The 16848-nt window shown below is 34.6% G+C and overlaps 1 protein-coding gene across 4 annotated transcripts in view; it reads right to left on the bottom strand.

The window, feature by feature from the left end:
- Positions 1-16848, bottom strand: part of DENND1B (DENN domain containing 1B) — a 266120-nt gene that overhangs the window by 84542 nt on the left and 164730 nt on the right. For all 4 annotated transcript variants that reach the window (XM_064594053.1, XM_064594051.1, XM_064594049.1 and 1 more), the window contains one exon: positions 9521-9646. In XM_064594053.1, coding sequence (XP_064450123.1) covers positions 9521-9646 — 126 coding nt within the window. The remainder of the gene's footprint in view (positions 1-9520; positions 9647-16848) is intronic.

Here is a 16848-nt window from a genome sequence, read left to right as displayed (position 1 = left end):
TGCTGAGCAGGGAGCCCAACATGGGACTTGATCCCAGAACCCTGAGAGCATGACCTGAGCCAAAGGCAGGCACTTAATCGACTGAGCCACCCAGGCGCCCTAAAGTTATTTTCTTAAAGACATCAAGAAGCTCACAGAATGTCCACTCAATGAAGTAACAAGATTGTATGTTTTAAAAGCAAAGTTAAGGGGGGCCTAGGTGGCTCAGTCAGTTAAGCATCTGCCTTCGGTTCAGGTTATGATCTCATGGGTCCTGGGAATCGAGCCCCGCATCGGCATCAGGCTCCCTGCTAAGTGGGGAGTCTGTTTCTCCCTCACCCTCTGCCCCTCCCCCCATTCGTGCTCTCTCCCTCTCTCAAATTAATAAATAAAATCTTTTAAAAAAAAATAAAAGGAACGTTAATAGGCAAGAGGAAATAACGGAAATAGGCAGACCAAGTAATAGTGCAATACAAATCTGGCAAGAAAAGATGAACCGGGCAGTAGAAAGGAAAAGTGATGACTACCATTAGCTAACACTGATAGGGCATTCATTACTATCACTAATAATAACAATAGCTAGTATTTACATAATGCTTATTATGGGCCAGGTACTGTTCTAAGCACTTTACATGTATTAATTCACATAAACCTCAAATTTACTGTTGTCTTACTTTATACATGACTAAATTAAAATATGGGGAAGGGTTAAGTAACTTGCTCAAGATTACATAGTATGTAAGTTGTAGAAGCCTGATTCAGACTCAGTCTATGCTTCCAAATTATCCAATTTCTGAGTATGCAAGACTACATGAAATGTTTTATTTATTCCATATCATGTAATCTGTAAAAGTACAATTTTACTGCAAAATCAACAGGACTGTTTAGCAACTGACGTACAGCAGTGGTACTCAAAGCATGGTCCAGGGACTCAGACCTTTTCACAGAAACTCACCATATCAAAACTATTTTTATAACAATGCTAAAACATTATTTGCCCTTTTCACTTTTATTTTCTCATGAGATCCAATGGAAGCTACATGACTGGTGATATTGCAACAGACTGAAAGCAGAACCAATATGGGAATCCAGCCCTCCTCTTTTAAGCTACATACTTTTGAAAAAATATAAAACAATGCCATTCTTCTATTATTTTTTGTTTAGAAATAGTTATTTCTCATAAAAATATGTTTCATGTTTATCTGTAGTTTTATATTGTTTTTAAGTAATAAATATTTAAAATATTTCCAGTTTTAATTTCTAATATGGTAAATAGTGAAAGATATAGGCCACATAAACAAAAGTTCTTTAAAGCCCTTGATAATTTTTATGAGTATAAAGACATCCAGAGACAAAAAGTTTAAGAACCACAGATATGCAGAAACAGGACAAGCAGGGGTCAAAGAGGACTTCTGGATTTCAAACTTGAGGATCAAAAGATGGATGATACCATTTATTAAAGACCAGAAATATAGAAACAAACCAGATTTAAGAAGAAGTTGATAAAATAAATTTTAGTATATGTCTTTGGTCAGATTCTAAGCTGAGCCTGAGACAAGGATTCTAGTTTAAGTGATCTGCTGGTGGACAACTCTCAGGAAGTAAGAATTATGGGAAGCAAAATAGGGCAGAAGAAAAAAGCCAAGCAACAATGTGATTTCACCTGGAAATCAGCCTCAGTTTAAACCTATGAGAAAGCACCAAATGTACTGGCAGAGTTATTCCCATCTTGAAGCAGAGGCCAGTTTCTCACACCCTTTAGCAGTCAGTCATTAAGCATGGTCTTCCCTGGTGGGAGGAGTGGGGAGAAGAATGGAGGTGCCTGGGAAGGCCCTTCCTACTTAGCCAAGGGCAGTTTTTCTCTGAAAAGGATGCCAGCCAGTATAGGGGATCTGGTGAGGGCACCAACAATGTCCATTATGGCATGGTTAGGGCAAGCAAGATGCTTGAAGGCATGTGGACAAAGGTGGCACACAGGTAGAAACTCAAGTTTGGAAACCTGGTTCTTTAATATATATATATTTAGGAATTATCTGCAAAGAACCAAGCATTAAGGTTAAAATGATCACTCTATTTAGGGGAAAAGACTGATGCAACTGAGAAATGCGCATCTATAATCCAATTTATTTTCTAAAAGTTGTATTGTTCATTGACAGAAAAAGCAAGTAAAGAAGTATATAGCTCTGTGGAAACAGAGAATAATCATGTAGAAACATAAAAATGTAGAAAAAAAAACTCTTCATGGTATTATGCTGAGCAAAATAAGTCAATCAGAGAAAGACATGTATCATATGACCTCACTGATATGAGGAATTCTTAATCTCAGGAAACAAACTGAGGGTTGCTAGAGTGGTGGGGGGTGGGAGGGATGGGGTGGCTGTGTGATAGACACTGGGGAGGGTATGTGCTATGGTGAGTGCTGTGAATTGTGTAAGAGTGATGAATCACAGATCTGTACCTCTGAAACAAGTAATACATTATATGTTAAAAAAAAAAAAGAAGAAGATAGCAGAAGGGGAAGAATGAAGGGGGGAAATCGGAGTGGGAGACGAACCATGAGAGACGATGGACTCTGAAAAACAAACTGAGGGTTCTAGAGGGGGGGGGGTGGAGGGATGGGTTCGCCTGGTGATGGGTATTAAAGGGGGCACGTTCTGCATGGAGTACTGGGTGTTATATGCAAACAATGAATCATGGAACAGTACATCAAAAACTAATGATGTAATATATGGTGATTAACATAATAAAAATATTGAATTCAAATAAAATAAGTTTAAAAAAATCGAACATGATGGTAAAGCTACTAAATCTTTTGCTCCGTGGAAGAGTGATAAGGCAACAGAAAGGAACTAAAGCTAAAATCGTTTCGATAGAATGTCACACAAAGGAGCATGAAAGGATGTAAGAAAAAATACAATTTCTACTAGGGTAGGAATGAAGCTCTTATTACAGAGAAGAGAACCAGACTTTCCAGAAAGGAACTGCCAACATTACCTGCCATTAAAGTATTACATCAATCAACAAATACATACTAAGAATGAATCAACAACCTATTGGGCATTCTATGATGAGGCTTGCTAGGTAGTTTGCTATTAATAATAGTAAAGATACCGAAGTTCATACTTGATTTACCTGTTAAAACATACACACCAGAGCAGATTCAAGTTCAAGATTATCCACAGAATGACAAATGTCACACTAAGTCCCTTGTATCAATGACTAATAAGTGGGAAGGAAAAAGGTACCATTAGAGCTGTGCACTAGAAAACTACGTGTCATTAGTACCTCATGGTATTTAAATAAGACTCATCAAGTAGTTGTGGCGGAAGAATGACTTAGAAATGCCCACCAGTGGCATAAATCTGGCCCTGACAGAACACATAATTTACCTCGCAAAGTCTTAGATTCCAACTTCAACATAAAGAAGTAAATGCTCCTTCCTCTGAAAACCTAGAGCCTTTTGTATCTTTCTTTTAGCATTTATTTTCTAAGTTGTATGAAAAGTTATTTTTACAGATTTTATCTGTGCATTTCTGAGGTCTAGGACTATATCCTTATATATCTCTGCATTTTTTACTATAATATTCAACATAGTACTTTGTATTCTGAATGTTCAATAAACACTCAGTTATCCACTAGTTAATATTTGAATTATTTTTACAGGATAATTAAGACAATAAAAAGATATGGAGGAGATGGAGCTGTTTTTCCTACCCTACTGTTCTGTTCAGTTTCAAAGTGATTATCATCGAATTAAGATAGTATTTTTGTTTAGTGTGTTTTTAAGGATGGGTATCTTTCAAGTTCTATATTGTCTTCTGGAGGAGGAATTTGTAAGAACAAGAAAATACTTAAACATAGACTAGATCTTTATGCTTTAAGGATATATAAGACTTAGTAAGGATTCATATTGAAAAAAATTAAGGTGTCATGAAGAATGATACTACATAAAAATGTGAAATATAATAAACAAAGCATCAACATAATACTTATTCAGTTCCCTAATACAGGTGGGCCTAATAGTAATGTCACTGTTATATAACAAATATAAACAAGCAAAAATACCTGCATAATGACAGTATATTTAAATTTTTAAATCTCTTAAATACTCTGTTATCAGTTCTCTTAAGGGAAGAGTCAAATATATTCAGGTTCTCACAGAAAATAATATTAAAACATTTTTCAGATTATATAGCATTCTTCTTCCAAGTACCCAGTGTAAGGTACCATAAGTCTACGCTCAGGGTTTATTAACTATGAAAATAACACTTTTTCTACTGCTAAAAATTATTGAGGAAAAAAAGGCTTATATTTAAATCATAAACTTTAATCATTATTTACAGCAAAATCTACTCTCTGTACATATTATATGAGTTTGTCCTAAAGTTATTAGATCTGTCTTGAATAAAAATAGCTATCAATGTTCCATCTGCCTATGATTCAACAAGCTAAGATGGGGAAAGAAATTGATTTTTCTAAGTTAGATACAGCTGTTTCTAGCACTCTAGTTAAATTCGAACACTTAAAAAGATTAATAGAGCAATGTATTAATTTTATACATACTATGAAAAATATACATTTTCTTTCCCACAATTTAAAGAAAAACACTCTCTATTCTCATGAAACATATTACCAGTAATATAAAAATGAAACCCTTACTATTAGAGTCCCTAGCTCTACCTATCCCATAGTAGTGGTGCATAATTTTTACATTTTTGCTATAGCAGTTAAGCAAGATTCCTTCTCTGTTAAAAAAAAAAAGAGCAGAAAGAAAGTGCCATAAAAGCAACCATATTCTATCAGAAGCCAAATACACAACAAATATTTCCTTGGCTACAACCATCTCTAAAGTCAAAAGGTCCATACTCAAGCTTGGGTAATGAGATGAATGGATGCCTAAAATGTTTTAGTAACCATAAAACCAAGAGGGGTGAGCAAATGTACTTTTTCAACTTGGATTTTTAAATCGCTAACAAGTTGACAGTTACAAATCTGTTAAATGGAAACTCTAAGGCAAAGATTTAGTAAATGGCCACTTAAATTACGGATGCCAATCCTGTGCTTAAATTGTCTGAGTTTAATCACAACATATAACATTATTTACCGATAATGTTTAAAGGAATATAATCCAAAAGGACAACTCTTCCAAATTGCCAGAGGCCTAGATTACTAACCAAACTTTATTTTAAAAGGAATTTACTTTTTATCCATTAGCAAGCCTCCCAGCTGCCCAGAAAAGCTTGTGATTGAAACAAATGACAGCACCCAAGTATTCAAAGGACTAGATCTGAGTGTTACTTCTCTGCTCTTAGAGAATCAAGGATATGCCTTTGAAAGTATTAAGCAGTATTTTAACTCAGGCAAATATTTCTTTAGCATTAGCTGTTGGTCAAAAATTGACTTTTTATTTTTAATAGCTTGTGACACAAATGATACACAGAGGTACAACTGATGACCCTTTATTAGTTATTTAATACAATCACTTAAAAGTTATTCTCATGTTTATAACAGTGTTTTTCTTTTGAGGAATCAGAGGAGGGTACTTTTAGTTTGTTAAAGGGATTTTCCTCCCCCAAACTTGGTACTTCTAAAATGTCATTTTAATAATAGTTAATATATAAAACATTGATTATATGCCAGACACTGTTCTAAGTAACTTACATTTATGAACTCATTTTATCCTCTAAATAACCCAAGAAGAATTATTACCTTTTTTAAAGAACACATGAGGAAACTAAAGCACTAAGACATTAATTTGCCCAAACTCATACAACTAGTCAGTCACAGGAGGAGGATCTGAACCGAGGCAGCCTGGTTCTAGACTCTGTTCAATCCAGTTAGCACATTACTTTGATCTCACATTTTTGAATTCTTAAAAAGTAGCTAACTTGCTGCTGGCTAAAATCCCCCAAAATATCAAAATATCCATTGTTTTATTTAAATCACTTTCCGACAACTTTAAGGAATTGTATATTTCTCTCTGTAATTAAGAGCAGGCACAATTTATTTGTCAATAGTGCTAGTGTGTCATTTAGAAGGTGTAAATGAGGAACTCTGAGAAGACTACCAACATATTTAGAGTTGTCGCTCAGACATTCTAAGCTTAATTTAGAATAGAAGTTCCTCTTTGGCAGCATTTAGCATAGGTATTTAGTATTTGCATTTGAAAACGGACATTCAAATCATCCTGAGGGCTTTCCCTCACAGGCCACACCCGGCTGGCTCTCCAGCAACACTACAGAAAACTGAGGGAGTCGGAAGGTGCAGTATGAGCCCGGGCAGTCACCCCAGGTCGACAAAACCATAAATGGAAATATGTAGCATGAATAACAAATTATTTCCCCAATTCATATACACACCATGGGATGCCTAAGACCATGTGCTCCTTCTGAGAAAAGTCCTAAGACTGCATCATTCGTTCAGTCTTTCCTAAGTGTGTACTGAATGCCTTCCAGGCATCTTCATTTGGAAGAAATGTAAGTTCAGAACATTTATCTCAAGGAGAGTATGATACAGTAATGGTGACCACAGAGAGCAGAAACATGCCACACTGGAACAAGAGCGGGACTGCAGGAGAATAAACACAAATGCAGGCCCCACTATTTACTAGCTGGAGAACCTTAGTGAGGTTATTTGTACTCTGTGAATATTATTTTCCTCATCCTTAAAAAGAAAAGGGTAAATAGCCTATCTAAAGGGGCTATTAGTGCCTGGTACCCAGTGAGTACTTAAAGGTCAATAATTGTTTTAATAGCAACTAATAAATTATGAATTTCAGTAAAAATAATAAAAGAACCATAATAAATAACATACAAAAAAAGGGAGAAGAAATGTGTTAAAGAAAGTAAGTATAATCAATTCATAGAAAAAAAGGGTCAGTATAAACTACAGCTTCAAGAATCAGGAAGGAACTAGATGGCGATGGCCACGAAAAGCAAGAAAGATAAAAGCACTACCAGGAAGAAAGAACATTATTTGTAATAATTTGGAATGTTTGGAAGCCTGAGAAGCTTGGGACATTTGAAGCCTCAGGCAGAATTCTCTGACTTGGGGTCAGAGTTTAGGAAAAAAGTAAAGACAGACTGCCTGCCCATTGTGAGGGCCTTGAAGGGCAGTCACAGGCCTTATCTACAGGTTTAATTTTGGCAGTGTAAGAGAAATAACATAGTAATAAGAATAGTTTGCTTTTATATATATATAAACAATCATGAAATTTTGAAAAGTAATACCCAGTTAAAGAAGTCGTATTCCTTTAAAGTTATTTAGTAATTTTTTTTTCCAGTTGTACTCTAATAGCTAGAGGATACTACTGAGAAATTTTTATCAAAAGAGAAAAAAACATGAAATAATTGTAACTTCTAAACATGGCTCTTTTTTTGTAACAATTAGAAAATATATTAAAGACATATGCCTATTATATAAATGTCTAAAAGAGTTCACAAAACAAAAAGTAAATGTATTTTGAGTAAATTAAAATATAGAGTAATTTGCAAAGATAATGCCTAAACAACAACAAAAATATTTTATACACAACAAAGAAATCATTTTCCTTAAAAACTATTTTGAAAATAAAAAAGTGTTGGGGTGCCTGGGTGGCTCAGTTGGTTAAGCAACTGCCTTCGGCTCAGGTCATGATCCTGGAGTCCCTGGATCGAGTCCCGCATCAGGCTCCCTGCTCGGCAGGGAGTCTGCTTCTCCCTCTGACCCTCCCCCCTCTCATGTGCTCTCACTCATTCTCTCTCTCTCAAATAAATAAATAAAATCTTAAAAAAAAATGACTCGTTGAAAATAAAAAAGTGTCTAAATATATTTAGTATACTTTAAAAATTAAGCTTTCATTCAAGATTGAGTCAAAAGAAATGTAAAAACATACAGAATAAGAATACTGTCCCTCAACTTCCCGAAAGAATTAGCAGAAAAAAGAAAGAAAATACCAAACATAAAAAGGAAAAAGGTAGATAAGTTAACAAACAAGTTTATAATAAGATGTGATCGATAATCAGGAAAGATATTTTCTGATGAAATGATATATTTTCCCGCAGAAATTGGGAATCTGGCTTTGAAGATAAAAAAAAGTCAGAGTCAGTGAAATCTCAGATCCCTATCTGCTCAACTGATAATTTAAATGATTTAAGAAAATTTTCTCTTCAATTTGCTTTCCTCAAATCTGAAGTCCTTCACAAATTTAAAAAGGAAAAGAAAAATGTAGCCTGCAAAGATTAAAAATTATTTAAATGTGGCAAAATTTAAGCTGATACTTCTAAATTTCCCTCTTATACTGTAAACTTGAAATCAACCTGTTTTAAAAAAATCTGATAACCAGAAATGATTTTACAATATTATTAGTATAGATGATTGGTTTCCAGTCTTTTAATAAATGAGACCATGTGACTCTCAATAATTTTTAAAGACTCCCCCATGTGATTCCCCCATACGTATACTATATGCAGTATTATGACTTCTACAATGCTTTAAAAAATAGACACATATTTCAAAAAGATGAGCAGACAAATTAGACATATGTACTTCTCCGGAGACAGCAGTTTATCTGCCTATCCATTTAAGGACTCCTAGTAACTCCTCAGAGATGTAAGAGCCATTGGGTGCGAACTACTAATTGAGAAGTCAGTTTAGGAAGGATATCCCCCATTCACAAGTGTTTAGTGTTTCATCGTTTATGACAGGGTTCACACACCAATTCTGAAAAGTAGACAGGTAAAGTATAAGAACTCTCATTTTCCAAATGAGAAGATCAAAGTCTAGAGAGACCGAGGAAATGGGTCAAGGTTAGACAGCTTAATAACAGTGGAATTCCTATTAGATAGCATGTCTTGCTATTACTAACTCAATGTTTTATCCATTACAACTTATTCATCTGGTCATGGAAGGGCAGTGTAATTATTTTCATTAAAATCAGACTAACGTATTTAACCAATAATTCAGAGAGAGAAACATGTTTTGATTTATATCTTCTTGGACTATCTAAAAACTCGGCTGGCTACAATTCTACATAATAATCATTTTTAGGGTATTAAAACAAAAAATAAATGCCAAAATGAGCTAGCATATGCTAAATAGATAAACCCACTCAAAAAAATGTTATGGAATAGGAAGATGATAAATTTCCAAATATTGCAAAATTTCCAAGCTCCACTATTTTTAAATTTTCACTTTGTACCGTCACTTCTATATGCATTAATCTATAAAACCCAACTCTCTAGTTAATTTCTCAATGATCTTAAGATCAGGTAGTTACATTAAAATGCATTAACACACAATTCATTAATTAGTTAAGAGGTAAGCCAATTTAGCAAATACATAAATGATGTGCCAAAGAATGTGGGAAATAGTAACTAAAGGTTACTAAAAGAACGAAAACCGAAAAGTCAAGGAATACAATGCCTTAAAGCACATTATTTTGGATTTTAAAAGACCTTTATGATACTTTTTTCATGTGTGATATTAAATGTTTCTTTTTTCTGACCCATTCTAAAGAACCATAAAAAAGCAAATTAAAATAGGGATGAAATAAAACGCTTACAGGTTTGTATCTCAGTGCATCTCTGTAGGATCCAAACAAAGCAGCCTGTGCCCTAAGAAAGGCCCTAGCTACTCCATCACCCGTAGCTGTAGACTGCTTCTTCAGTTTATTTTTCAGGGCCGAGACCTGCATGACAGAGAGGAACAGTTAAATTAACACCTCAGAAATTGGTACAGCGAGGTACGAACCCAATCAGCAGGCAAACCACAATGTCTGCAGGTCAGCCAAAAACTCATCCTCCTACCTGATAGCTTATCTTTTTAACTGCAGAGAGCACCTGCTGGTCTGTTAATTGAAACGAAAGCAGGAGCCGATAGTAACGTGCTAATGCAAATTGGTTTATGCTCTCTTTTTTTCCCAAGGCCTCTTGACATAAATAAGCTTTAATTATTTTACGGTAAACTGCTTGTGAGCCACTTTTCTGCAGATTTTTAGCAATTACAACATGTGTGTCTACTTGTTTTGAGATGAAGCCGGTTGGGTATCGTTCATTTCTTCCGTGTCAGGTTATTTGTTACAGGTCCTCCAGGATCACTTACCATTTAATTTTATTTTTGGAAGCCTCATTTGCATATAATTTTCTAGTCATTTGTTGAATAGTTTTCACCATTATTAGACAAAAAGAGAGGGGGAGAAGTTAAAGTGATTGAGAACCTACCATGAGTAGAGATATCATGTTAAGCACATGTTATACACTGTCTCATTTAGTTTTCATAGCCTTCTGAGAAAGACATTCATATTACCATTTATGAATGAAGAAACAGGGGCTCAAAAATGTGAATCAGTTCGTCCTCCCTATACAGCTAATACATGGGAAGACAGTTTTCAACCCAGTTCTGTCCAGTTTTTTCCACCACAATGTGCTGGGTTTGAGTTCAATGTCATTGCCTTATGAACCAGTAATCAGATTAAAATAATGTTTTTAAATCAAAGAAAAATTTATTACTCAGGAGTTTGCATAATTTTTCAAGGCACCTAAATTTGTTATCATTTTTCATACACATCTGTCCTTCAAGTTCAGGTTCTGTGTATTTTAGAGAATGCGTATTATTTATAAATGGCCCTTACTTAGATGAGTATTCTGTAGGTATAATCATACTCCTGATGTATACTATTTTTTTAAGGTGAAATGATGTGATATGTTCCTTTTATCTAATTCACCTGACCAATTCCTTTCACACATTATAGAAAACTACACTCTCTACACTTAAAAAATATTGGTGCTCATATACATTCCTCAGTGATGCTTTACAGGGAACATGAAGTCACATAAAAATTGTTTTTTCAAGAAAACAAAACTGATGGAGAAATTGTGGTTGGACTGTTCCCTTAAAAGAGCATATTCTGACCCTTATGAAACTACCAGATAATAAAATAAAATAATGTCATTTCTTCTTTACATATAGACACAAGGAGGGGTATTTTTAAAAATTTCTTTATGCAAGCAGCCCTGACTACTCCTGTAGATGATGACTGTAATTGAAGTGTCAACCTAATTAACAACTAAACTTTGAATAATGCTAATGAGAAATGAACACAGCATCAGAGGAAAGACGAGCTCTACAGGTGATAAACCTTCACAGTAGTGACATTTTCCAGTGTAAAGTCACAGTTACTGTGATCTGATCAAAGAAAGAGACCCCCATTGGGTCCAATTATAACCACAGTTTTGAAAAAATTATTGAGTTATGACGTTCATCATCTGTGCAGAAAGGCCTTTGCAGTACAGGTCTTCTCCCCATAGCTGTGATCTTTTCAATTTATATCCAAGCTCCACAGATTCGGATAAAAGTCTGGAGCCTAATTCATGTAGCCCACAAAGTGCACTGATAAAATCAGGATTCATTTAAGAGGAAGTTTTTATTATTAAAATCTAAACTCAATAAATGCACACTTCTAGGTAACCCACATACTCAAACAATATAGCTAAATGATGCAAAACCAAATCTTATGACTTAATGTCTTTCATTTTCAAGTTTGTAAGTAATGTTATTTTTTAAGCTTCAAATGCCTTTAATGAAAACCAATGGGAATGAATATCAATACATGTATTTAATAACTGCCCCCCTCAAAAAAAGCTTATGATGGAAGGAATACGTCTTTCCATGTATTATAAAAAGTAAATGGTTGGGTTATTTTCAATTTATTTTTGAAAGAAAACAAAAAACATATTTTAAAATGTCATGCCTTACTTACATCTTGCAAAAGAAAATTCCTCAAAGTGTATTTTTCTACAAAACATGAAATTGACAATTCAGTTCTCCACAAACTGAGTATTCTCAGGACAATCATAATACATGCTCACAGAGAATGGAGGCAAGTCAAACCATTCCTTAGCCTTCTTTACCCCAAGTCCTTAGGTGCTGAATTCAGTACTGCTTAAGCTAGCCAGGATATTAATCATATTGCCACAAGCCCTTCCTAACCAAACTGTAAATATGGGGCATTCACCTCCAAAATTCAATGTAGTACTTGAGCTCCCTCAGGAGCTCTGTAGAAAATAGGAAAGAAGAAGAAAACACTTGTTCTACAACTGTGTTGTCCAGTACAGTAGCCACTTGAAATGTGACTAGTCCAAATGGGGGTTTGCTCTAAGTGTCAAAATACACTGGATTTTGAAGACTTAATACCCCCCAAGAGGTAAAATATCTCATTAATAATTTTTATATTGATTTCATAATGAAATAATATTTTGAATATTTGGTTAAATAAAATATATGAAAATTAATTTCACCTATTTTTTTACTTTCAATGTGGCTACCAGAAAATTTAAAATTTGCGTATGTGGCTCACATTTCCATTGAACAGTACTATTTTACATAAGCATACTATCTAATGTGACATGTGAGACTAAAACATTGCCTGGTAAGAAATATGGTTACATTGTTCCTTTGCCTATTTCTACATTACTTCAACCTTTAAAAACTGCTTGAAGAGGTTTTCCTTGACCTACTCTAGGTGGGCTTTGACTGTCAGTAAGTAGACCTGAAGTTGTTCCTATTTTTCAGAGACCAAGAGGGCAGGTGAGTTAAGTGTTTCTTGGATGCACAAATGAATGCTCAAAAATAGCTTGTAAAAATGAAATATAGTTTTTTAAAATCAGTTTTAGACAGAAAGATATGACTTTAATATAAAGTGACTGTTATCAACCTTGCTGTTTCCCTGTCCTTTAGATCACTGAGTAAATTATCACCAGTTACCAATGCCCTCTGCAGTGCTAATTAGCTTTTAGCAGTTTTTATCTATAAAAATGGTGATGTCTCTTCTGTACTTTTTCAATACTAGGTCTGGGAAATAGCATTTCCTGCTTTAACTTCCAAACTTCTAAATTTAGTTATGAAATAAATGTACATTTTCCCCAAAATCATAAAGTTCATATTCACATGTAACCCTGAACTCAGAAGAGTATTTGGAACTTTAGTCACCTGCCTATTATCACACAATCCCATTATGCAACACTGAAAAAGTATTGACTGTTTTCTCTTCTTATTCTTACGAAAGTAAGCAAGCCTCAATCTCCAATGGCTAAAGACTACTTCAAAACTGACATCTGATTTTATTATGACACTCTTTAGTCTGTAAATAATCTTTTTAAGTCTAATTAGGCATATTAGACCAAAAAAAAAAAAAAAAAGCTAAACAATGAAAAGAACTTCAGAAATAAACATCATTTCATGGCTCTTATCAAATGTTTAAATTCCTTTCATACAGTGAGAATTCAGGCTTCCAAGCAGCCATCCAAGGGAGGAATTATAACCTGGGTTTAGCACAGTGGGAATTCACTGCAACATGAATAATATTACCACCAATTCTCCACTTTTACCCTCTTAACACTGAAGTGACTATGAATAAAAGTAGGGAATTACAGGAGTAAACATAACAAACAGGTATAAATTAAGAGTGCAAGCCACGTGCACAGTCTGAGTAATGAAGTAATTATGCCAACCGGGAGTTAGGAAGGGAGAGTATATTAAAGCAGCTTAGTTTTTCAGAGAAGCGGCAGATTTTTCTCTTGACTTTTAGATGTGTCTTTTCAGGAAACATAAATTAACCCTATACCCAGAAATTTTATTTTTGCTTTTTAGGATCACAAAGATCAACACCAGGGTAAAAAGCAGAAGGTAAAAATAAATGTCCGGAAATAATATTTAGATAACCTACACAACCCTAAAACACCCCTCTGATGTTTTTAAATACCTCCTTTTGTGTAACTACACTGTACTTGAGAATCCACATACATTTAGGAAAGTTAGAGCTTCAAATAATTATCTGCTTTAGAAAAGTTACAAAGATAAAATGTTTTATTCTCCCTTGAAACATGTTATGGTCATCACATGAATCAGATACTAAATCCCTACATTTCTTTAATCCTTCTAATGTTCAGGGTTTTTTTAGAAATAAAATTAACCCTACCCTCTTAATATAATTTTCTAGTGAGCTTCTACTTAAGGATTAAAACAGTAACCATATCAAATGAAAAGCACAGGATACACTTGTGGAGGGTATCATTACCTTGTCTCTCTGTATGCTTTAATAACCTATCAAAACCTAATTAATATAGGGTCAGTTCTAACTATTTTCCTTTCAGAGGCCATTATAAAATAAAGACAACCAAACTGCTCTTATCACCACCTCAAGCCCAATGCCAGGCAAGCATCTCTAATATCAATGTCACTTCCATTCATCCAGTTACTCAAAAAGGAATCTTGCAGGTCCTCCTCAACACTTCAGCCTTTCTCATCTCCCACATGCAATACATCATCATGCACTGTCAGTTAGACCTCTGATGGAGATTCAAATCTGTCCACTTCTCTCTACATACCTGCCACTATCAAGTTCAAGCAACTAGCATCTCTACCTAGACTACTGCAAATGGTCTCAATTGATCTTCCTGCTTCATTCCTTACACCCAGTTATCTTCAGGACCCAGACCCCAAGATGATATGTTCAGAAGTCAAAGTAGATCATACTATTCCTCTGCTAAAAATCTCCAATGGATTTCCAATAAAGCCCAAATGTCCCTAACAAGAGCTACAGATCTTTTATGATCACATCTCCTATCTCTACAACCTCATTTTGCATAACTCTCTCTTTTGTTCATCTCACTACAGCTATACAAGACTTCTTTCCATTTCTTGAATTTGCCAACCTCTTCCCCACAGTAAGACCTTTATACATGCTATTCCTCCTCCTCCCACTTATGGCAGAGATGACACCAACATCCACTCTCCCTTTCTTTAGTAACAGAAATTCTAAGTTTTGATTGGTGCTTGCTCAACCTACCTACACTGACCCAACTATTTTCCAACATCCCTCATGACTTGGTGCAGCCATGTGGTTGGGTTCAGATGAATGGAATGTGAGTTCCATGAGAGCAGTGTATTATATCTTCCTGTTCACTCAGCTCCTAGCATAATACAGGCATTATAGTGGGTGCTTGATAAATATTTGAAGGAAGGAATGACTGACTGACTGAATGAATAAATAAATAAATAAGCAACCTGTCACACTTCTGCATTAATTTCTCTAGTTCACAGGATCAGAATATCTATGATGGGATCTAGGAACATAATTCATTTAAAACGTCACAAAATCATTATGATATCAGCAAGATTTGGGAACCACTATTGTGACAGTGCACACAATATCATACATACAAAAAATCTCTTGGATGTGGAAAAGCCAAGAACTTAAAGGACTAGAAACAAATGGGAAATTATCCTTAAAACCAAAATCAAGGTTTTTACATTTAAGTATATATGTATATATGTATGTACGTACATATGTGTGTATTAGCAGTAAGAAGAGAGAGAAGAATGCTATTAAGATGATACAGGAAAAAAAGAGACATTCAAAGAGAGGCTAAGTAATTTAGTTGGAAATGAAAACCCATGAGAAAGCCAAGGAACTTCATGAGCACTTAAAATCACTAAGAGTAACAAACTATCAATCAACTTTAAAATGGCAAAAGTACAGAGACATAAGGGAACTGCTAAAGCCTGATCAATGCAGTGGGAGGGAGAGATTCTCTTATTCAGTTGGGAGAAAATAACAAAGACCTTCTAAAAGTTTGGAAGCCATTGGTTTTGAGTTTTGTTTTTTGTTTTCTTTTGCTTTTGTATTTAAAGTTTAGATAAAAAAAAAATACACACCAAGAAAAAAGTACAAAAAATAGCAAAATCTATAGTTTACTTACTAACAACAAAAAACCTGTTACAAACAATCACATCTCTGAAAATACTTAAAAGAATAGTGAGTTTCCACAGACACCCAAAGTCGTGTGCAGAAACACCATGACTGCCATCACAACATGGTCTCCCTTTCTAGAGAGAGGAGAGAAGTTAAACTCACAACCAAAAAAGTCTATGTTAAACATGCATCCAGGTTTCTTCTTTTCATTACTATAAAAGTCAGATGAAAATATCCTTGTAAAATATCCTAAGAAGTAACTCTAAACAGGGACTTTAAAAGCAACTTCTATTACAAAAGATAAAAGAAATGCAAGTTACGTTTCCCTTCAACCACCATTCACTGAATGCCTACTATTTACAAAGCCCTGCGCTAAGGCTATATGGCAGGGGCAATGTGCATGTAGGTGCCTGAATTCTAACAGCTGGAGATTGAGGAGAGAGCATGACTGCATTTCTCCAGGAGAAAACTGAAAGCAGTATTTGTCTCCTGAAGTCTACTCTATTAAACCAAAACAACAACAACAACAACAACAACAAAAACTCTTTACTCTAGAACTTGAATGAACTCGGGTTATCTTTCTACCCTGGCCACTCCAGAAATGCTGGGGAATTTATTTACTGCTAAACACGACAAGGATTATGGCAGAGCTGTGGCAAACCTGGAACTAATACAATATTCTCTGGACCTTTTTTTTTTCTTTATAACGTATATTATCACAATTTAACATATTAAACCTTCATGTTAGGTTAGAGGAAATATACAAGGAATTAAACATATCTATTAACTATTCACACAGTTGCAAGAGTTAAATTTGTTTACAACTTTCATTTTTTTTAAAAAAACTGATTTAAGAAAATTCTCTGAAATAACCAACTATTTTCCAAACTTATTCCAAAATTAATTAACTCACTTGAATGTAGGTATCTTAAAATTTTACTTAAAGTCGGAGTTTGGGGGCTTTTCTCCAGGTCTTTGGGCTTTTAATTTAATGATTTTTGGTGATTCAGAGCAATTTGTGTCTTTTCTTTTCATTGCACAATAAAACCATTAACCTTTCCTTCATGTGATACTCGGAAGTGTCACTAAAAGACGCATAGTATTTTAGATGACCCTATTTTATGATAAAGTATTTTCAA

This window comes from Mirounga angustirostris, unplaced genomic scaffold, assembly GCF_029215605.1.
Source record: "Mirounga angustirostris isolate CCGP_5_RB_7025 unplaced genomic scaffold, mMirAng1.0.hap1 SCAF_6, whole genome shotgun sequence".
NCBI classification, from domain to species: domain Eukaryota; kingdom Metazoa; phylum Chordata; class Mammalia; order Carnivora; family Phocidae; genus Mirounga; species Mirounga angustirostris.
The sequence above is the reverse complement of the archived record's forward strand: the minus strand, read 5'-3'. Positions and strand labels throughout refer to the sequence as shown.